We start from the raw sequence: 24,625 nt of genomic DNA on the forward strand, positions 1-24,625 counted from the left end.
GACTTTCTAAAACTTGGTGACATTGTTGTAAACCTTAGGCTACATTCATCAAAACACTTTTTAAAACTCCGTTGGAAATGGATGTTTTGATTATTTGTGATCTTTTCCCCACTTTAACTCGTTAATGCCCCCTGCCATCACCTCCCTCCTCTCCCTCACCTCTCAGCATCCTCCACACCACCTCCCCCACCCTACCACTCTCCTGTCTTCTCTCACACCGGCAGTTGTCATGGCGATGGAGTCAGCCCCGGCGTCGGTTTCAGGGACTGTTGCCATGGAGATCCCGGTGCGAGGTGCGCTCCCGGTGGTGGAAGAGGACGAGGGCTCCATCACTCCGGGGTCCGAGGAGCGATTGCGGTATCGCCGTGGGGGAGGCAGACGGCGGCGCGGGGTACCGTTCAACCGGAGCGGCTACTATATGCTGATAGTGATCGGGGAGATCAGCACAGAGCCCCAGCTTGATGCAGCCAGAGCGCAGATCGAACGAGGTAAGTGATGGACGAAACGCCGGTCGAAGGCTCTCTTTATTACTTGTACCGCGGCTTTGATAAAGTGCTCCACTAAGAGATGGACATTCCTGTAGAAAAAGTTTAAACCTGGAAACATCAACAGAGGTGAAACGTTTTGACGCAATGAGCGGGACGGCATCCATAGGCAGAGGCAGTTGCTGCAGCATTGCACCATGGGACACAACTCACGCATTTTGCTGTACACTACTGTATAGCTATACAACTCCATACTCAACTTACGGTGTATCTTTTTCTTTTACTCTAATGGGACAGTGTTTTGTGTGTGTGTGTGTTTTAATGCTATTACGGTCTACTTCATATCAAGCTATAACATATTGGTAAACTTAACTACAAATGTGGTGTGTGTGGTCTTGGTTATTGATTAATCCATTTATATTTTTGAGCATTCAACTGTTTGTATGTAACTACATGGATTTCTTTCTTGTCGGGGTGTCATGTACCCCTAAATTAACACACAGATCAGCTACTCATAAGACTGTTCAGCCTCCTGGTGTCACACCCAGACATCATTGCTCAGATGAATTTCAGGCTGCAATATGTCCGGCTGCTGAGACCTGCCAAGTTTAAAGATGTAAATGGTCTTCTATGTGTTTGTGACAGGTGTCGCAGTTTGGCCTTTGAAGAGTCAGCACGAGTCAGCAGTTTCATGCTGTGCTGCTGCTGCTCTAAGCTGTTCTCTGTCCAGGTTACAGTTTTTAGATACTGGTCCAGAAACGTTGCAACTCCGTCCATCACCTCTGACCTCTTCTCACTGTTTCCACAGTTTGGGAGTTGACATCTCTGCTGCTCTTTAGCAAGCTGGGTATCACACCCACTCAGATTATTACAGCATCGATCCTTTCACCCAGGCCGGTGTTTTCACTGTGACTCAGTGTGAATGACCTGCCATCGACTCTCATTACATACACATTATGCTTGAGATATCCCTCTGCAGGGTCCTTGTGTAGGCCTGCAACGAGTCACCCTCCCTGCAGCACTGCAGTCAAAATCAACAAAATCAACAAAACTGAGTCCGAAATCGTTGTCTAATGAGTGTTGGTGATGCGGAAGAAGCTAACTCTGCCAGGAAGGTATCACGGGGGTTAGCTCTGTTATTTCAAACAAAGAATGATTGAAGCATTGACAGTAGCATATGTGATGGTGTCTTTTACACTTGCTTTTTATAACTAGATGTGCGGTATAACCCCAGTTTAAATAGTCTTACATAAGAATTAGAGTGCAAACTTTATACCCTTAAAGGGGTTATCTTTTACTCGCTCATTCTGAGCTTGTGATGCAGCACATTTTTTTCATTTGGCAGCCAAAGAGAAAGCCAGCGCCACTTTGTCTCTAACACTGAACGTGTCACATGTCCCTTCGCACCTGAAACGGCTTGAAGATCACAAATATCTGCTTCATTTCTTTACCTTTAAACACTCCAACAGCTCCAACCTTAAACTTCACAGGATGAGCTGTGGCTAGCTTTACCGGCCAAGTTATGGTTAAGATCTTATTCAGATGAAAGTGAATCTTTCACAAACTCAATACTGAGTCAACACGTTTCCACAGCTGATCCAAGCAACATATTTCAAACTGCCTGCTATCTGCTGATTTGTTTTAGGCAATTAAGTCTCAATTAGGAATCCCTCATAATGTACAGAGATACGTTATCTGCTGGGTTTCTGATGTTTTCACATTATTAGTTTTTGCTTTGAGAATGAAGACAAAGCTTAAAAATTTAAAGTGCATGTCTGGCTTTGTTAGAGAGGAGCAGAAAGCTGCTTCCTGAAGGTTTTCCAGCTGAAAACAGGAGCAGGAGTGAGAATAGCTTTGAGGACAGGTTGACAAGAGAAGACAGATGGACAAAATAGATTCTCTGCATGTATAAAGTCAATGTGACTAGCCTTCATTAAAAAAATGCTGTCAAACTGCTGCTGAAGTGGTTATTTTCTTAACCTGCAAATGGATATTTTAGTCTTAAACATTTCAATTTAGAATTTAGTTTGTTAAAAGGTCAAAAATAAACAACAAATAATCTCTTTCTTAAAAAAAGTGTTTGTTTGACAATCTTAAAGGATTGGCCCTATCAAAAAGCCGCGAATAATCCCATTTGAGAACGTAGAACTAAGCGGTTCCCATCTTTTCTTTAATCAAAAATGACCTGACTGATTAACTGATGAGCCGTGTAGCTGCTGGTTTACTTTCCTCTGACTGAACAACACAAGGATTAGGTACCTCTGTTGTAAAGGAAGCAGATGGTGACTACATATGTACATATGCTTAGCTGATGATGACTTCTCTCTTTTGCATGCACAGCTCTGTGTGAGACCTATTAAAAAGTTTGAGGTTGACCAATGTGATCCTCCAAAAAAAGTATATTCAGAATCACAGATACAAAGGTAATTCTTTGTAGGATTTTGAGGATGTTAACATTTGATTGAAGGTTCCAATAAATAGGAACCAATCTGACTGTGGCCAGTGAATGTTAACAAAACCTCAGTAACAGTGACACAGCATGCTGGAATAAGATGGAATAAGTTCTCCTGAGATAAGGGTCGAAAGGAAAGTGTTTTCTTCTTGTGAAAGAGGAGATGTCACCACAGAGTTGGACTCTTGGAAGAGTTGGAATGATCAAATTCCTTTCTGTCGCAGGAGGAATCCATAAGTGAATGAGGTGAGAGAGATATGTGTGCTGGTTTCTGTCCTGCTGGATGAGGTCTGACACAAGTTTCCTCTGACGGTTGACTTGCTGCACATCCATAGAATCTCAGAAAACTGTGTAACTCTGTGTCAAATAAAGAGAGAAATAGAGCTGACAGTATGGGTGCATGAGATGTGATTGTAAATTGTGAAATTGCAGCATAACTGTATGCTGCTATGTTGTGTTGGGCAGCATTCATCTAACATGATGTGAGTCATAACGCGTTCTTGTATAAACCGCTAATTTGTACATTTTTGCAATCGTCTAACCATGCACTTTTTAATATGTAGCCCTAACTGGGTGCAATAATTCTAACCCTAATAATGCACTTTTAACTCATAACACTAACCTTAAGTGGTGAAAGTAGGAAAGTAGAGTGGATAACTAAAGGAATTGTGAGTGGCAGGAAGTAGAAAAGGTTAATTACTGATGAGAACACAGTCTTGACCTTGCAATCTCTTGCATGGATGAACTTATGCAAGAGATCCAATTTTCATATTTTGCCAGTCTTGAATGGCTTGTGGAAAGTAGAAGAAAGTCATTACACAAGAATATACATGAAGACAAAGGGCAATGACATTCTGTCCAATCAAAAGTTAATCTACATTTGTAGAGGGAAGAGAATAAGGAAAGCATAGTAATTGTATGATTTTTTAACCTTTTTTCTTTTACACTGTGCTGACACACTGATTAAAATGTGTTTTATTATGTATTTTAACACCTATTCATACGGTTGCCAAAATACCAAAGTACCAAAATAAAAAGATAGAAAAAGGTGATGTAAAAAAACCTGCAGTGTCATGGTTTGACTTGAGCACTCGTTTCCTGCTTGGCAGTCCGTGTAGCCATTCCATCACTTACTACCGCTGAAAGATCAATTGCAAATGGCAGCTATAGAGCAGTGCAGGGGTCACCCATGCACTGAAAATTGATGCAAAGGGCTCTTTACCAAGCTTCAGTATGTGACAAGTTGGAAAAAATTACTATGTTGCCTTTGCTGCATGATGCCTCCACCTCCATGCTTCACCGTAGGGCTGTTATTATCCAGTAATAGAACAGTGCCTGGTGTGCATTAGTGCATTGGGATTCTGCCTACATAATTCAAGGTTGTTTCATCTGATGAGAGAATTTTCTAACTCGTGCTCTCGTGAGTCTTTTCTATGCTGTATGGCAACCTCCCAAAGATGCTCTCATCCATCTTCTACTCAAAAGCAGCTTTCGTCTCGCCAATCTATCATGAAAGAGTGCTGGGGTGCTTGTCCTTCTGGCAAATACAGAAGACTTCTAAAGTTTTTGAGTGCACTTTAGGCTCTTGATCACTTCCCTATTGAAGGCTTTTATGTTCTGTCATTCAATTTTGCCGGACTGCTAACTCTAAGATAAGTCCAGGTCCAGTAGTTCCATACTTCAGTTTTACATGGTTTTATACCCATGAGCTATGCCTTGTCAAAATCTACTATGATAGTTCTTCTGACTTGTTGACCTCCTGTAGTTCTGACATGCAGTGTGCATTGTCAGACCTCATGTACTACAGACATGAGCCTTTCTTAACTTGTCCATTTGAATTAGTTTCTCACAGATGGACTTCAAGTCAAGATTAATTGTTTGTTCTGCAAATATACTCCATTCTGCAACTATGTTTTGATTTCACAGCTTTCATGATTGTAATTCTTAGACCCAGCAGGTAACAGTTTCACAGAAGAAGCTCTGAAACAAGAAATAGATTAAACAAAGACAGTAACTAACAGATTCACAAAGAAGCAGATTTCCCTCAGGATTTGGCAACTTAAAGGCAAGGTTTGAATCGCTATTGTCAGGCAGCCACAAACGCAACTCCAAATTAAATCAAAAACGTGTTAGAAGAGCTTTTTTTTTTTTTTTTCCTAATCAAGCATGGCAAAAATACCTCTTAATGTTTAGTAGTATTCATACTTTTAAAGTCAATAAAATGACACATTCATTATTACTGCTTTTTGAAAAGTGGTACCGTAAAAGATTCTGAATAGAATAAATAATAACAAATAGAAAGCTATATATATATATAGATAGATATATTGATCACTTTACATTTATAACATTAACCAATTCAATAAACTCTTTTTATGATAATCTACAGCCCCAATTCCAAACAGTTGAGACGTTGTGTAAAGTTGTGTAAACTATAAAGATAGAATGCAATGTTTTGCAAATCTCATGAATGAATATTCTATTCACAATAGAACAGACAACAAATCAAATGTAAAGGTGAGAAAATTAGTTGGTTCAAGAAAACATTATATCATCCTGAATTTTATGGCAGCAACACATCTTAAAAAACGTTGGAGCAGGAGCAGCAAAAAAAACAAACAAAACCCCCCCCCAGAAAAGTAAGCGGTTCTAAAAGGAAACAGCTGGAGAAACACGCCTTAAAGAGGTAGGGTCTCTCTGAAGTAAAGATGTGGGCGGTGGTTCAGTAATCAGCAAAATACTGCATCTCCAAATTGTTGAAGAATGTTCCCCAGTTTAAGATTGTTTAGACTTCTGTTCCATCATTTAATCAACTACAGTATGTAATATCTTTAAAAAAATCTGTTTACTGTGGACACATGAAAATCAATATTTAATGCCATTGATCTTCAGGCCCTCAGGCAGCACTGCATTAAAAACAGACATAATGCTCCCATGGAAATCACTGCATGGTTTCAGGAGCGATCATTGTCTATGAGCACAGTCTACCGTGCCATCCACAAACACAGGCTAAAGCTCTGTCACGATGAGAACATGATCCAGAATCACTGTCATCTCTCCAGGGCCAAAGCTCATTTAAACTGAACTGAGGCAAAGTGGAAAACAACATTTGTTTCCCAAAAGTTGGAATTGGGGTTGTCTGTAAACACTTGTAATCGCTGTTCAGGAGTAAATGTAGAATAGTGAAAAGTGTTAATAATACTGACCAGAACAAAGTATGCTATGATGTCAGTCTGGTGACATTTTGAATGCGAAAACCTTTCTGCTAAATGGCCTCCTCTGCAGCACGAACAGTTTAGACTCAGAGTTGACTGGAGAAGGTGGCAGGATGCGAGGTGGCAACAGCAACAGATGGCAGAAGGTTGCCTCATGTTCACAGAATCAGGGCGAGGAAGACTTCTTACATGAAACACTGCAAACCAAGTGTGGCTCAGGATTGCTGATGACTGTCTCTCCTTCACTGCTTCACATTGTCCTCAAGCTCTCTTTCTCTTCCTTTCTGGCAGGAATTCGATCCTGGGACGTCGATCTCAAATGCTGCGACCTTGATCAGCAGCTGCAGCTGTTTATAACTCGTCACTCTGCCCACTTCTCCTCCGAGGTCAGAGGTCAGTTTGATGTGCCTCTCTGAGAGCTGATGAACCAGTGATGACTTGGGATAAATCAGTAGGGGCTGTTTATTCTGGAAATATGCTGCACTAGATTTGAACAACAGATTCAGACCAAACGAAGCAAAATTCTGCAGACTTTAGAAACTGCATTCAGCCTGAGCCAAATGCAAACATTGGCCTGTCTTAACACCGTAAAGGAAAAATACACGCTGCAACGATCATCTTTTGTTCCCCCAGCTGAGGCGTCGCAGATGTGCTTACTTTGATTAAGTTCACATTGTGGTGGGTGTATATGCTTTGCTACAAACTATCTCAGAGCATGCTGTGTCAGTTTTTTCACATCATTTCTGGATGCTGAACCTGTAAAACAGGAAATTGCTGCCTTTTGGCGCTGCCAGTGAACTGGGGCTATATCATCCTTTCACCCAGAGGTTGTGATAGAGATACTGGTATTAAAGTGTCACGGAGAAGCTGATTAATTCACGTGGCGATCTGAGTTTTTAATTTTATATTCTGAGAAAAATGAGCAGTTAATGACACTTCTTGCCTAGCAGAAGTTTTCACTTGAGTGATCTGTTTATTGAAATAAATGTGGGCTCAATGCGGGTCAGGCAGCTTGGGAAAAAACTGTTGTGGAAAAAGCTCATGACTTGCTACTATACAAAGAAAAAAATAGACATCGTCACCCTATTTATGCTAAGATGCTGAGATCAGCTGGACAAGTTACAATAATCCTTTAAAACACAAGTTGTTTATTGAGATTTTAAAACGACAACACAAAAATTAATAAAACATAACAACAAACTCCTCCATTTTCGATTGAAGCGTCTCAGTATTTGATCAAATTTGGAATGTAGATGATTGACGTTTTGGTTTAGTGAAGGTTTAATCCATGTGCATTGCATCAGAGCGTATCAGTGCATATTATCACCACGGTTACAGCTCAGGAAGTCTTAGCCCTGCAGTGTGAGACCTGTGTGTACCTGTGTTTGCTGGTCTGCCTGTGTGTATGGGATGCAACAATTCAGGGCTCAGAGCCCAGGCTGAGGGGACGCTGAGTTGAGAATTATTTCAATCACTTGCCAGGGTAAGGTAAGGCCGAGATGGGATCACACACACGTACATGAGTAACAACAGACAAGCTCAGGAGAGGATTGTAACTGCACTGATGGCAAGCGCTATGCAGAGGCTGCAGTCAGCTGAGAATGACGCAGCATTTTTCTGCACAGTTGTTAAACAGAGCAAATGCATTCAGAGGAATCAATAAATATGATTAGAATAATTTCCATCCCATCTATTATCGGTTCAGATTACTTGAATCAAGAAACAGTCATTTGAGTCGACGTGAATCACCATTTTTTTCATGTTTACAGCTGATGACAAAACAATGATAGGACACTAACATCTGAACTTTGAACAATGATTACGAGGACATACACATCTTATTTTCCTCAAGCACTATTTTTTCTCATTCCTGGGTATATTCCTTATGGCAGTAATTGGATCTCAGCTGAGTGTATTCCTACTGCTTTAGAAAGAGATGCATTCATTTTAACAGCACCATGAAATGAGAAGTAGACAGAACATACTGCAGGACTGTTTCATCTTTCATGTAGATGATGCTGAACCCTCTCTGTTGATGTCATCTTGCAAAAATGAGTGTATGAGTGCTGTTGTCTCAGTGGCCTTTTTAGTGCACAACTATTGTATCGGATCAGATATTTACAGCTGCATAATCTCATTTTGTACTCTCACAGTATCACAGTGATTAAACAGATACAACGATAATGGTATTGGATGGCAAATTACAAAGTGCTTTTTATGACCCATCAAAAATAACTAATCTAAAAGGCTTGTTAAACCAAATTTAATCTTCAGTGCATGCTTTATGCCTTTTCCAATGTCTTTACAGATTGTCGATAAGAAGGACTTTGCCGTGAAAATGAGGGAAGACTCCTTGTGTCTCTTTCTGTTTGCAAAGTAGAACATAAACGTGTGCAGCTCACTGCCACTGATACATCCCTCATAATGTTGGTTGATAAATTCTAAAGACGTGCCAGGTTTAAAAGCACAATTACTCATCTTCTTCCCGCTGTCCCAAGTATTCTAGTTTTAATTGAATGAACTCATTATTATGTTGAAAAATTAACAGTGCACGTTCTCATACTTATAAGGGAGATCACTGTAAAGCCTCCATTCCTGCTTAAACTGTGAGGTAGCTGAAGTTAGAGGACCGAGGATGGACACTGACAGTATTGACTACCTTTGATCACCTCCCAACCCCTTTTTCAGCGCAGCACACTAGCCAAATCAATAGTACTTCAATGGAGAGTAATCCGATGGCTGCAGTGCAGAAATAGATGAGGAGATCACGTTGCTCTGGGTTGACAGCGAAAATTTCCGTTGAGGGAAACAGCAGCAGCATCCGAGTGAGGTGAAAAGGTGAGGGAGAACCAAACAGGTTCACTGATCTCATCACATCTGGGAAAGTCCAGGAGAATATAGTGTGTTGATGATACTCTGCCTTCTCTCTAACTATTTGAAAAGCCCTCTTCATTAGTGAAATGCTAACCAAAGCCTTCACCACCGGACCATGTATTTCTTTCAAATGATCTCCTGTGTCCCAGCTCTTTTGCAACAATAGAGTCTAATTCTTTCCACAGATTTCTTTACATTTATTTCAAAAGTCTCACATCTTGTCATTGACTTCTTTCCTTATCAGTCATCAGTGTATTAAGTTCTTCAAAGGCAGTTCTTATCTTTTGAAATAGGGCTACAGTTTCTGGAGGGCTTTGGAATAGTGCTGTTTTTGAATTTATATTTCATCTCAAAGTCAGCTGCCATCAGAAAACACTGCATAGCACCACGAGAGTTTTTACAAAGAGTACAGACTTCAGTCTTTGATTTAAAACACAACCTATTCTCGAAATGCTAGCTGACATACAACTACAACATAAAACACAGCTACCCTTTTGCATGCTAAATCAAAAAACACACCCTATTAATGAACTTACATTCAATAAAGTAACACAACAGCAACACAAAGGACTGATTGTTTGAATTTTTCCCCAAATGTGAACAAAGGAGAGTTGCGTCCGAGAGCACCAGAAATTCTACAATAAGAAAACAGAGCAACGCTGTGAAGGCCATGCACAGGAAGTTGATGGAGAGATGGTTAATTGTTGACTTTCATAGTCCAGTATAACTCCTAACCACTGCAAGTAAACCACCAAAGAGGAGCTGAAAAGGTGAAAAGGATTAATCTGATGAGGTGGCTTCAGACCACAGAAACAAGCAGGGCTTTGTGAATGAAGGCTGGAGGACAACACCAGTGAAAGAAAAGCACAAAAAGCTGAGACTGAGACTTTGTTAAAAAGAAATGAAAGAAAAGTCAGTTTTTCTTGGATATTGTTCTATGGACTGTTGAAACCAGAGTGCAGCTCTGTAGTAATGTAACACAGCTTGTTTATAGGGTGGCAAATAAGGTACAGGAGGCCTGTAAGGAGAGGAAACATGGCAGAGGTTTGATCATCCTGTGGGGCTGCTTTGCTCCTTCTGTTACAGTCGAAACTCAGAAATGAAGACATCATAAAATGACCCAGTGTTGAAGGAGTTGGTTTCAGGTGACGGTCTCATGCCTTTAAGCAGGACAACCACCTGAAGCCCACAAGCTGTAAAACTGACTCAAGAAACTGGTGTCATTTAACTGTTTTAAACTGACGATGAGTCCTGACTTGAATCCCCTTTGGAGTGAGATGAACTTTAGAATTTGCCATTTCATAAAGGAATCCTGTAATGGGTGCTTGAAATAGTTAATTTGCATTGATTTCTGGAGGCATTCTAAATTCTGTGCTTACAGTTCAGGAGTACTGATGATTCTGGTAAACCAGATCAAATTTTGGATTGGATTTGATCATCTGCTGTTTTTACTCATTTTAAGTGATAACAAAAGAGAAGTTCACTGCTTGATCTAATGTGTTTCAGATCTGTGTGTATCCTTCCTTGTACACATCATTTTAAAGCAAAGACCTGAGCTGCTGTATTGTTTTTATGTTTCTTAAGTTCTTTAGTATCTGTGAGATGCATACTTGTATCTTGCATATTGAGTTACTGTAAAGCAGCTGGAAATAAATGTAGAAGACATTTAGTCTGGGCACTGCATTTAAAGATTATATTTATTGATCTGAGCAACTCTTCTCAGGGTTTCTGAGGTGAGCTCTTTTGTATTTAATCGTTACGTTTAGAGAGTGATGACACTGCTGTTCAGCACAGCTGCATGCAGTAAGAAACATAATCATCTTTTTTCCCCATTACAATGCTGCAAAGGCCTGAAAGGACACTTTGCCTCCCAAGGTGAAAAAGAGCAAAACAACACCTCAGACTGTATTTGACAACTTAGTGTTAACTTATAGAGAAGCTGTTTAAGGCTGCATGAATAGCATTCAGTTTTAAATGCCAAAATAGCATACACTGCTAAAGGGAGGGTCCGTGTCACCGAACATCCAACCACAGCAAATATTTCACACTGTCCCCTATAGTGTTGAAAGAGTGTAAGTTCAGTGACTCAATATTTTCTTTCCCTTTAGTTCTCTGTATTCACCTACTCTTTAAACATACTCTGAAAAGGACACAAAGGCTGCCTACACAAATACCCAGGCGAGGACCAAGTGAGATTGGCCATGGATTAGTGTCAGCGATTTACTCTGATTAACGCTCCCACACACAGCTCACACATGTGTGTGGATATTTGAGCAAATTACCTGTGGAGTTTGTGTTTTAGGAGTCTCGCTTGGTTTAATTATTTAAAAAATGGCTTGAGGCCATTAAAATTAGTGTGTTCACAGTATTTGTTCAAGCCGCAACATGAAGTAAAGCTTTTAGAGTGATAGAATGTGACTTAAAGGCATAGTTTTGTATGTTTAGCAGTGGGTCTTTTTTTCATTACGCTCAAAGCGTTATTTTACAAGTGCACACTAAAATAGAGCTCATTGAACACAGCCTATAGGGCATGTGACTCATATCGTACATCTCCCAGACTCTTAATATGTGTGCGCTTCTATAGAAATAAATATATAAATAAATCTAAGTCTATCAATCTAAATAGATGATTAAACCCTGAAATGATGCCTTAAGTAAATATTATAAGATCTGACAATTCAAACTAGTGTTACTATGTATTGCAAAACTGCTGTTAGCCTGTCAGTGCTGAAACATCTCTGAGATGTTTTTGAAACATATTGAACAAGGCACTGAAAATTCCTGTTGATTTATGGGAGAAAGGCCTTAACGTCCCAAAGGTGCAGAGATGCTTTGAAGTGAAATAACATCACGTCCTTCATTGCTTTCCAATGCTCTCTGGCTCTCTTTCGACATCTCGCTGAGGGAGATGTGGGTGGAGGGAGAGGGAAAAGGCAAAAGAATGAATTTGATGTAATCGTTACATGTGGATCTTCCTGCCCACACTCATGCATACACACACACACACACACACACACACACAGGTTGGGTTAAGTAAGATGGCTTAGTCCTGCAGGGAGCTCAAAGAATATATGCATGATCCAATCCTTAATAAGAGGCTTCCAAAAAGATCTGCAGTTTGAATGTTGTTTCATAATACTGCTCTCCATTCACGAAGGAAGCCATGCTGCAGTGATTTAACTTTCCTCTGTCACTAGCCTACTTATCTGAATGCAACCACTAGCAGCAAAATGTGTTTGCAATTAATACAAATGGGCTTTTATTGCTGCAGTAAATTAATTCCAGCTTCCAGATCCACTTTTTGTCAATTATATAGAAATCCCTCAGACATTCTAATTTGTGTCTGTGCCCTCATGATGGTACGGATCAATAGATGATTATTCAAGAAAGGACTTTTTTTTAAAAAGAATCCATTGAACAAACGTGTGTATAATGTGTGTTTCTGGACACACAAACAGGTCATCTCCATGGTCTCCTCTGACGTGGAGGTGGTAGAGTGGAGAGTTGCCCTGGAGGCAGCACAGAGTGATTAAGGATTCCCATTTGTTGGCCGGGCCAATTTGCTGTGGTGCCTGGGGAGCGTGCCTTTTCTCGCTGTTACCGTGGAGACCTCAACATCACTGCCTCAGTTGGAGACTCTCAGAAGGCCCTAAAGGTGTTAAAAGTGGAAAAGATGGAAGGTTAATAAGGCCAATTTTGGTGGTGATCTTCACAGTGTCTGCAATAATATCAAGTTTTGAAAGCCATTGTTTGCATGACTGGAACATTTCTGACCTGGACAGATAGTACTGTAAATATAAAGAAAAACAAAGTGAAAGCAATGATTTTTATGAATTACTTTACACTGAGAAGTGAATAATGACCCCAGTCATACCGGATCAAGAAAAATAGTCTACAAGCATTAATTAAGGCTTTCAGTGTGGTACAATAGTGACCTTGGCTAAATGCTGGCATTGTATTGCTTGTTTACCACGCACATTTTAACTACCTAATGATTAGCACAAAGTACAGCTGAGCTGGCAGATGATGCCTTTATTTTTTAAATTTTTTTTGTTTTGGCCACAAATGAAATAGATGAATCATGGATCAATAATGTAGGCTGAAGAATTAATCCTGAACAGGTCTGAATGTCTGTGTTTCATGGCGAAACAGCCACTTAGCCACTGTCCTGATCATAGTTAACACCTGTCGAGATGCTAAAGAAAAGAAAAACGTTTTAAAACCGTTTCAGCTGCAACTGGTTTCAGTGACAGAGCTTGGCGTGCCCAGTCTAGTATAAGATACTTAAAGCAACCTGTGATTTATTTTATCGAAGAGGAGGTGGTCGGGTCACATGTGCCACAAATAATCCTTTTTTTTTAAATATAACTTTCTCTGACTTCTTATTCAAAACAGTCATCTTACTCAGTCATCTTAGCTCTGAGGTATAAGCTCTGAGCCGCTAATAATTTTTCAAAAGCTAATGTAAAAGTTAATCAAATGTTCAATCTCTTGTACAGCTTAGACTTTTAACGTAAAAAGATGGTTTGGAAACTTTTCCAGTTCAGCACACATACCTGGATGTGAGTATTCATTCTGAGGTGTCGCCTATGCTTTGTGTCAGATCACCCCTGTCAAATCAATTTACTTGCAGTAATAATATGTTGAATCGTCTTCTCTTCTAAGCTCTGCCAACTGTTGAAGAGTTTTATACGAAAGTATGAAAGTGTGAGGGAAAGCCTCTTATGATTCCCAGCTCCGATCAGACCGAACATCCACACTCACCCAATCAAACTGAGGCCTCACAGTTCTCATCATCATCAGCATTTGTGGCTGCAGGCACACTGCACACCGCACATTCTCTGCCCCATCTGTCGTCAACACCTCCATCAGATCGTTTATCATTTTATTTCATTTACTCAGTGAGGGGTTTTCTGCCCATATCTGTAGTTTTTGAGTTATTAAAGGGAGAATTGGCTGTCCACCCATGATTTTTATGTGTGCAAAGACAGTAGAACAACTATGAAAGTACTGTGTGATGGGGCAGAGAGGCAAGAAAACATTAATCTGAACTGGGACCCAGTTCTTACATTTACAGCTTTTAAAGCGTTCAGCTGGAATTCACAATTATTTTTACTATATCAACTGAAACAGGCACCCAGCAGATGTCATGAGTTCTTCAAGAACTCTGGTTCAGTGGCTGACAGCTCTGTGCATGCAAAGTCAAGGAACTTTGGTATCTAACTATGGTAGTGGCTTATATGTTTATGTATTTGGTAGGTAGCATAAGGTGGTCTTACCTAATGACCCCTAGTCTGGCACCTAAGGCACCAGTTTGAAAGGAGATGATCATCTTTCATATTGGTGAACATTAAAGGACCTTTTCTAATGACCCTGACGTGATTTGAACACACAACCTTTTGATCAGGAGTCAGACGCACCATTGAGCCACACACAGCTGGTGGACAGTAGAATGTTTTTTAACTACAGGGCAAGTCTTTGCCTGGGTACCGGAGAGGATGGACATGCTGTTAATCAAACCTTTAATTCAAGATGTAATTTTTCTTCCTGGTTGTGGAATGTCAGTACACCATTGTCTTAACTGACGTTGGGATCTTTAGAGCCAAGGGTAGTGGCAGAGGAGAGGGAGACCTGGGCAGCTTTGGCTATATTCTCCTATAGCCTGGACCCAGGTAAGCACAGAAAATGGATGGATGGATGTTTGAGTTCCTTTTTTAAATTGAATATTTCTGAGTTTGCTAATGACAGTAAGTAACATTTGATTACTATTCACTCTGGTATTTTGTAGCTCTGTGTTTTTTCTGTGATTTATGAGCTTTCCTATCCCGAAGGCACAAAACTTTTAGCATTTGATCAGGAAAGTTACTGGAGTTTTTTTTTTTTTGTAGTTTAAAATGTAATTTACCTGATTTCCCCCACCAACCTGTGATGTTTGACTTCACAACAAATTTTTGAAACCAATCAGTGAGATAAAACCTCTAATGATACTGCTGTTTCTCACTTTTATAGCACAGATGTTCTTTCCTATTCTCATTGGCTATCACCTCTTGCCTCTAAAATATTACTTCCTGCCTCGAAGTATGTGACCATCTTCTGTATGGCAAGGTGGGAAGAGGATGTTTTCACCACTGCAGAGTTCTTCTAGACTGCCTCTAGGGGACTGATTTAGCACAACCACAGCAGATGTTATGGTTGGGAAACTCAAAGCTGTTTTCCCCAGTGTCAGGATACAGTTTCGGCTCCTCATTACTGCTTGTTTCTGCCTGATGTTTCAGATAGTCTGATGTTTCCATAAGAAGGTGCACAAAAAACATACTTTTGGATTACAACAATTAGAAATCAAGAATACTTAAAAAATTTTTTAAGTATTTTGCAATCTGGATAGTTGGTAATTCAATTAACAGATCAACAAAAAGTGCATGTGCAGCTATTTTATACTATAACAAGTTAATCATTTCGACCCCCTGAATATAACCCCCCCCCCCCCCCCCCCCACCCTTTTTTTGTTCTTGCCCTTTTTCTTTTCATAGATGATGATAAGCTGAGTATTGTTTGGGTTTTGGTGATTTTGGACAAGATTCCCTGAAATTGTAAGAGGTCTTTTTTAAAATCCCAAATGAACCTAACCTGCCTCTGGTCTTGTCTGAAAGGCCCCGGTCCCCCCACGACCCTGAATAAGATGAAGTGGGTATGGAAAATAAATGAATAAATGAAAACCTTTTGGCAGCCTTTAATTTATGTGCCAAGAATAGTAGAAAGCATAAAACCACAGAAAAATTCTGAAGGCTAAAAGTAAACTTGTACTTCAGAATTGTCTCCCCCTTCTGGTAGTGTAAGGAATTACATAAGCACTTATGACACTTGCTCATGACTTATATGCACAGATATATTCATCCTCATCCTGAGAGTCTACCTTTAATTTTTTTACAAATCTATTCAACCTTTAAGCTGGAATTATTCCTCTAAACATTATTATTTTTTTAATCTTTAACATCAAAACAGATTTTCTTAAACTTTTCTTAGGTTTCTCTGCCATTGTCCATCCATCAAATTCGGGGATCTAAGTTCACACCACAGATTATTTTTTACATCTGATCTTTAAGACACGCTGTTTGTACTGTTATTTGCAAGTGACAACAGTAACAACAAATTTACACTGTTTGTGTAGCTGCCTAAAAACTGTCAACCGACTATTTATTTCAACCTGTGTCAATAGCCTGAAGTTCTTCTTTCCTTCAGGCCTCTCTTAGTTCCCATTTGTCTGCCTCTGGCTTTGATTACATTGTCACATCTCTTGTGATGCAAAAGACACTTTAAAAATCTGATTGAGCAGAGAGGCTAGTGAGTTAGCACTGAAATACATATCTATAACTCAGTGAGAATCACATTTCATATCACCCCTAAAAATCAGGTCAGGTTTGTAATAATAGGCAGTGATAGGATTTCAAATTATGTGTATAGCTATGCAGACATTCTAAAAATCAATGTGATTAAAATCTGAATCTATCAAAAGCCATTTTGGATGGCAGTCTGAAAATGGCAATTAGGCCATGTTCTCTGTTGTTGTGGTTTGCTGCACTCTTCAGCCCTGGCAAAATATTACTGGTCGATAAAGAAGACATCAATTCTGGTGTATCCACACTCATCCTTATTGTGAGGCTCTGTTGTTCAAGTCTGGTGCCCTTTCTGGATACCATTTTAAAGTCCTTCATGTACTATGTGAAATGCAGAGAGATGTGCCTTGTGCTGACTGACTCAGTTAGAATTGCTTCAATATTGTAAACAAAAGGAAACGGGTTCAATAGTCCCAACAAAACAAGGGAAAAGAAATACCACTAAATGAAAAAAATCAGAAGTGATGCACCTGGTTTAGCCACATGTTATTTTGCTGAACAAGTCCACCACCTTTGCAGGTTTATTTGTTGGTCATCTTCACTGCCATCCCAGGTTTCTGTCACTGTTTATTACAAGAGTCACCTAACTTTTCTGTTGTAAGGGCTGTTATATACATTTTCTGGGGTATCTGTCTGTCTGTGTTGCTCTTATCACCCCAGACTTCCACTCTTTTTAGTACAGATAGGCAGATATACAGTGCTCCAAAAAGCTAACAGCGCATAGCTGACTGGAGCTGGAAGGGGCTGACAACAACCAGTTTAACAACAAAGAAGGAGAAGCACCAAAACCCACACAGAGCAAAGTAGCACAGGTGAAAAGCGCGGACATCAGCTGCACAGGACAACTGTTATTTAACACAGTTTCACTCCATCTCAAAGTACGTCTTTCTCCACCTTGACTTCTGTCTTTTCCACAGCAGAACAAAGCTAAAGGACCAACAACAACACCAACACAACTGTGACCAGCCAACAGTTGAGATAGCTCCACATATTTATGAGACTACCCCAAGTGGCTGCAAAATATGAAAATATCTAGGTGTATGGGGATCTATTTTCAGCCCTCAACGGTGTCCTGATCCCCAGCATGACACAGCACTTCTGTTCTTTCACCTTGTTGCAGCAGCTGACTGAAGGAAGAGCAGGTGTGGACTTACTTCTGGGACACACTAACCTTCCCTAACAGCCCTGCAGCCAACATAAACACGTTCCACTTTCACATAAAAATAAACTAAAGACTTTGTGAGTACCATATGTTAATACTCATACACAAAACAGACAGTCCATTTCTCAAGCAAACACAGTGTTAGCGATTGCTATCATGGGATCTCAAGAGTTGTCAGTTTCCATTTCACTGGCCTAAACTGAACCACTGAGCAAAGTGTGCTTAGTCGAGTCTTCTTTCTGCTTCCCTGCACATCGTCTTGTCTTGTACTTTCTAGTAAAATGCTCCCTGGTGCCTGGGGGCAATGAGTAGGGTGAAGAGTTTGTAAGTGCTACTGGTTTCTGTCAGCTAGGGCAACATAAAAATTTCATGTTTGAATCTGGAATGCGAATTGTTGGCAAATTCAGCTGACTTGTTCATTCAGAATCATTCCTCTTGCTGCCTGAGTTAATAACAGTCAAGGCATATATATATATATATATATATATATATACACACACACACACACACACATACACACACAAACACACACACAAAAATATTGAATCGTTTTACTGTTTGGGCAGGTACACAATAAGAATATGAGTCAATTTTTGATTTGCATTGTCTCAGGATCCTAGTTGCACCAGTGTTAGGTTGGTTTTTGACAACCTATCATGGTAAAGTAGTGGGGTAAAAGAAATAATGAAAAACATGAGATTTTTAAAACCTATGGCCTAAAAAGGATATTTGCTTTGGTGTGTCTTTGTGGTGTACCATCAATTCTTGTCAGTTTTCACCTGTGAAACCCACACTAAACTAAAGAAAAAGACTTGCTACTTGCTAAGAGCCTCAAATGAATAGTGCTCATTATAATCCATTAGCTCCTCCCATGTAGTAGCTGTACAAACACACAAACATGCAACTTTTAGACTCTTTTAGTTTTTTTTTCTAACTGCTCCACTTGGTACTGAATAGACTTGAGTGAATCTACAATCGTGTGTATACTAATGCTAATCCATCAGTGCTTAAACTGCAGTGTCATCATGGACTGCTCTCATATAATCCCTTTGAGGTGGTTCAGCCCTTCCCATGCAGGCAAAAACATGACGTGTGTTTGTTGCAGTGTAATCTTCTGGTTAAGTTTCTCTGCTATAGAAATGGATGTATGTGTTTTGACAGGGTCCATTTTTCTCAGCTTTCCAAGGACAGCTAGTTGGAGACAGTAGACTGGAGAGTGAGAGCTGACATTTTAAAGAGCTGTTTCAGGTAGACAGTGTTGAATGTGACTGGCTTTTCTAACTGTTCACTTTGCCTTTCTTTGATCTGTGGTAACTGTGTTAATGTCCTGCAGAGCGTCATTTAATCTCAATATGTTGCATTGTGCCAGGCCATCCTCACCGAGTCATCCTCAATGCTAGATTTTGAATAAATTCTCCTTTTCCTTCAAAAATCCTCTTTGCAACGATACTAGCTGCAGTGATGAGGCAGTATTGATTGAAATGGCTGTCATACAATATGATGAATCAGCCAGATTTTTTTGTTGCTCTCTGACATAAAATTTTGCCATTATGTTATTATAGCAAGAGGAGGAGTCCAACAATTTTTTTTTATCATAGTTCAGCTTCACAGCGTTTATCGAGTTTAACTTTATTGTCTGAACGTTACACACAACAGGTTGACATCCCCTGAATGAGGAAGGCAAAGTAATGGAAGGAGACATCCTTCCAAAGTCGCTCTCTGCATCATGTATAATTGAGGCAGCAGTTGAATTATGCAAAGCTTTGATACTGATCCCAGGGTTTGGCATCACTGCATTCTGGGGACTAAAGAGAAAGTGAGAGAGAGTGAAGAAGAGGGGGAACGAGGGAGGAAAAGGCAGATAGGGAAAATGATTATATGAGCTGGAGAGATAGGAACAAGAGAGTTCTGATAAATGCAGGTGGCGAAAGGGAGGGGATAGCCCATTAAAAACAAAGATGAAGACATATTGAGATGCCCATATGGTGTGTGACAACAGGATTAGATTCTGCATACACATAATTAATTTATTTTCCATGAGTAAAATTAGCACTTGCAGACAACTTTGAAGCTATTTCTGAGGAGAGAGAAAGTTGTATGAATGACATTATGTCTCTTGGGATCGGTGCAGCTGTGGTACACACATCAGGAAAGAGATCCCCAATATGGAGTGTAAGCAAGTCACTGCATTACCTTCAGTGACCTCAATTTCCATCTACAATCTGTAGTAAACATCCTTTCTTGTCATCACTGAGGCTAATTTTACACACTGCCACATCTGCCATCTATCTCAAACAAGTGACGCGTCTCTAATGCTTTTCTTTCAAATGGGTTGAATGAGGTAAAACTTTGACTTCCTTATTTTGCAGTCAATTAATACCGTTCATGTACAATGCTGCAATTTCAAAACACAGCATTTAACTTAATCTGTCCAAGAAGGTTTTCCTCTGCATTGAGACTCGTTTAACATACACCATCAGGTGGGGTAGCAGGCAGTGAGAGTACAGCTTCATTATTAAAGGGAAATAGCTCTGTCACAACATGCGGTATGCATCCCTTTTAAATAGCAGAAACTCTCTTGAGCTAATATTTTACCTAAGGCAGGATCTTTTACTTGTGATGCATTAACTTAATGAATATGGAATATTCTACACAGATAGTTTACTAATTAAGTAATACTATTTAAAATGGATCTTTTTTGATTCAAGAGAGGTAGGCCAGCTCTGCCCCCTGGAGCCTTGGGCAGAGGTTACAGTTATGTTAAGTTGGCTGTGTTCCCACAGGTGAATGACTAGGTCTTTTTGCAAGCTGACCACAATTTGCTTGCTTGTTAAGTTAGTTCATTTGTAAGTTACTGCAATGTTAGCTGTGTTGCCACTGAACTTCTTCCTTAAGTATGTTTCTTCCTCTCAACAGCTATTATAACAATGTCAGCCAAAGTAATTTTGGACAGCTACAGAAACAGACCCGAATGGCAGCCCACGTATTAGCTTACAAAGGTTTTGTTTCACTCCTTATTTCTTTGTTTTATTGTTTTTTTTTTATCTTGAAATTTGTTTACCTTCTGCACCTTAGTTGGTTTTATTTCCATCTTAATTTTCTAAAGCTTATTCACTTGCATTATGTTTAGTTTAGCTCCCTGTTTTTGTGTCACTAGCTTCCATTGTCTGCCACACACCCGCGTAACATCAGTCATTACCTCCTTCAATATTTATACTCCTGAGTTATCTTCGTTTATTGCAAGTTCATTGTCATAGTTAGTCTATATCTATATCTATATCTATATCTATGTCTATGTCTGTCATTTTCACCATGTCAAGCCAAGTTGGTCATTTTGGGAATTTGGTTTTAATCACTTTTCACCTTAACTCTTGTGTAGTGAGCTCATGTTTTATATATTTGTGTTCATATATTTATGTATATATATATTTATATTACAAAGAGAACTGCTTGACTTGATGTATCAAACGTCATGAGAGAGATTCTCCTTTTAATCAGATGATGACTGGCCTCAAATATGATTTTCTGTTTGTTTTATTGCCTACTTTACTTTCAGATCCTGTTTTTGAGTGAACTATTTCCCCCCCGCCCCTTCTTCAGAAACATATTATTGGTAAAATGTGAGTTATTATTTTAAAGTTGTTTTTTTTTAGCATGTTCTATGTGCCTGTATGTCTCTTGTTACAACATGCCCTAAGATGGCACCTGTGCTAATGTTAGCTAATTAAACAGGAAGTATTTCTTATTATGCAGCCACCTTTAGCCACGTTGACCCTCAGATCCTTCCATCTCTTGCTTTATAATGAACCAAATAAAAAAACAGTGCAGTTTGGATCTGATGGTCACCACTTAATCATCTCATGAACTTGTCTCAGTAACTCATAAGAACAGTTACTGATCTTGCAGCAATGCGTTGCTTAATTGTGCAAAAGCAATAAGATTTTTCCCACCAATGTCACCAGGTGTGCTGCATACCATATATGCATATAAAATATGAGGGATTCTTTCAAAAACTTAGTTTGGTTTTTGGATTTCTGAACCCTGAATTTTGGTTGATTTGATGTTAAATGGTACCGATTTATCACAACATAGTTGAGTTTTTAGTAAAAGCTATGCCACACGTCCTTGCACTGCTCCACAACATTGGAGCTATGTAGTTGGAACTTTCAAGCTGCTGTTCTGACAAGACCAGAAATGAAACCGTTTGAAACTGCAGCATTATGCATACAAAGACACCTCCCAGCTCCACTTGATTGGCAGTTTAGGTTAGAAGGCGGGACATAGTGGGCGAAACTGCACGATCTAAACACTGAATAGGCTCCGATCAGCTGACAGAGTGACAAAGGAGTTAGAGAGGTAGATGTGTAAGTGTTCACAGGGCGCTGATATCGTCAGATGAAATAGGGCAGCAGTTGGTAAAGTGTCCTCGTGGCACCAAACAGACGCTTATTATGGTGTGATACTGTCTCACATACACACACACACACACACACACACACACACACACACACACACACACACACACACACACACACACACACACACACACACACACACACCAGTGTCTGTTGTGCTCGTTTTGGTCCTCACTCAGTATAAGTTTGTGTTTACATTGTGAGGGAAACATAGGGGTGTCACGGGGCCTTTTGTCTTGACCAAACGCTCCACCCGGATTCAGTTAATTTCAGTTTTATTTATGTAGCGCCAAAGCACAACAAATGTCATCTTAAGGCACTTCAATAATACAGTCCAGTTCAAGCCAATCATTCTGGCCATGCCTCAACTGACGCATTTTTCCCCGTGTTGCCCTGCTGGCGTTCCTCTTGTCATTGTTGCCATGGAATTTGATTTTGTTAGACTTAAAAGCTTTGCTGCTTAGTCATTGTGGTGTTGCTTAGTCTCTCATTTGTTTCTCTCCTGTAGAACAAACACCAGAACAAATCGTCTGAATTCTTGAATTGTTCAGCACAAACTAAACATGGAAAAACAAAATATCATCCAGTGTGTGCAAAAATCTGGTTAAATATCCCTTCTAATGATGATTTATGTTGAACTAATAATGACTCACAACTGGTTAATATGATTGCATATTTTCATGTGATGAATTCAGACTCTTTTCATTACCCGATTCAAGTTTTACTGTGTTTGTTGCATTTGTCAGAGCTGCGTTCTCTGCAACTGACCGCGGATATTCGCATGTTATTGTGAAACTGAGGATTGTCTGATATTTGGCACTCGATCAACACACACTCACAGCCAGACAGACACAACACACCACTGCTGGTCCCTCCCCTCTCCCCCTCTCTGCGTACTAAAGCGGTGCACCCAGCCTCACCGCCCCGGCAGTGAACGAGTTACAGCTGGTGCAGTGTGTGAGGCTGGTGCGCCCCTCCCTGGTTGGACTGCACGCCGCTGGTCGGTCGACTGTTTGCAGACGGATGTTGCCGCATCTAGGCGCGCTGCGCTCCGCCGCCAGGTTGCGTTCCTCTCCAATTGTGCCAAATCTCCTCCTCCGTCCTCCTGTCTCCTGTCTCCTCACACAAACACACACACACACACACACGCACGCACAGTCGGACGCATCTGCGACGCTCCTCTCGGGTTTGAAGACAACACAACTCTCCGTTAAAGTGGTTCATCATCCATCACGGTATGTAAACTGTTTCTGAGAAAAGCCATCTGATGGAGGTGCATGCTGGTGCAGCCTTTTTTCACCCTCAGTTTTTTGCGCGGAGTTGATTGCGACAGGTTATTTTTGCTGTGATGCTGTGGAGCGACTGCTGCATATTACGCCAGTTTCTTTCTTATTCTTCCTTTCTTTTCTTTTCTTTTCTTGTCATTGTTCAGATTTTCTCCCTCTTCTCCGCACAGACGTGACGTCTCTCCTCTCACCCCTGCGTATCAATCGGTGTCTTTTCACCCGTTGTTGCGTAATGTCATCCAGCATTCAGAAAACCAGATATTTACTTTTATGCGCAATGTTTTTTCGAGGCGGGCAACTGGGGGAAGGACGTCTGGAAGAAATTGGGGCATGAGACAGCACAAACTCTGTAAACAGTCCTTTAAATCTACCTTGACATAAGAAGAGGCACATAAGGTTCTGCCAGGGGATTTAGTCCAGTCGTGTCTTCATCCACTTAATGCAGGTGATGGAACGGCAGAGCCTATTTAATCTATTTTCCAGGGTGAAAACGTTTTATACTATGGGCCTACAAGGGTGCAGATCAATAACAAAAGAGCATGTTCTTTCACAGAGAGGGGGGAAAGCTCACAACTGCTTTTCTTTACCTTTTTATTTTTGGTTTAAAAAGTTGTCAAAAAAAGAGTTTAAAGGGTTTAATGTAACTTTCCTGCATATGCAGTGACACAGGGTTGATTCCCTGAAATTAATCTGTTCCGCTCAGTCATTGCCAGTTGATCTGGATCATCTAAGAAAATAGCCTACCTTACATTCAGGTGATGTATGAACTCAGTGACACTTTAAGCCACAGAGAACAAAAAAAAAAAAAGAAAAGAAAGAAAACGTAATGAGTTAGTTGTGCCATTGCTATGGTTTCCATTTGGCATTCTGGTAACGTAATGATGTAGACGGTCTCCCTGTTTTTTTTTGTTTTTTTTTTTTTGTCCAGAGAAGGACAAATGACCGAGCAAATCCAGACCTGAGTGCACAAAAAAGAGATCAAAGCGGTGTGTGTGGGTGTTTGTTGGTGGGAGGTATGTGTTTTGGTCACAAACAACCAGACATTCTATGTACTCTAAAATAGATAAGTGCTCTACCGATGATTCATTCATGCTGAGGATGTTGCCATCCCTGTTGCAGCGAAACCCTCTTTCTCTGTGATGTGTGTGTGCACGCGTGTGTGTGTGTGTGTGTTGAGATGATGATGATGATGATAAATGCAAAGCAAAGCAGCTATTCTTCCAAATTAGTCTGTTTTCATCCCTTGTGATTGAAGTGTCACCATGTAATAGACTGCTCCAGTTTCCTGTACAGGGTCTCTTGGTACTGAATGTTTCCAGTGACTCAGCAAAGATGGTTCGAC

General features: G+C 40.2%; 1 protein-coding gene across 1 annotated transcript in view; it reads left to right on the plus strand.

Moving 5' to 3' along the window:
• The first annotated feature begins 306 nt into the window (after positions 1-306).
• The window catches only part of map1ab (microtubule-associated protein 1Ab), a 63,779-nt gene continuing 39,460 nt past the window's right edge, over positions 307-24,625 (plus strand). Inside the window, exons 1-2 of the mRNA XM_072386313.1 lie at positions 307-488; positions 6,444-6,545. Coding sequence (XP_072242414.1) covers positions 419-488; positions 6,444-6,545 — 172 coding nt within the window. The 5' untranslated portion in view covers positions 307-418. The remainder of the gene's footprint in view (positions 489-6,443; positions 6,546-24,625) is intronic.

Source organism: Leuresthes tenuis, unplaced genomic scaffold, assembly GCF_036924035.1.
Source record: "Leuresthes tenuis unplaced genomic scaffold, fLeuTen1.0.hap1 SCAF_5, whole genome shotgun sequence".
Lineage (NCBI taxonomy): Eukaryota > Metazoa > Chordata > Actinopteri > Atheriniformes > Atherinopsidae > Leuresthes > Leuresthes tenuis.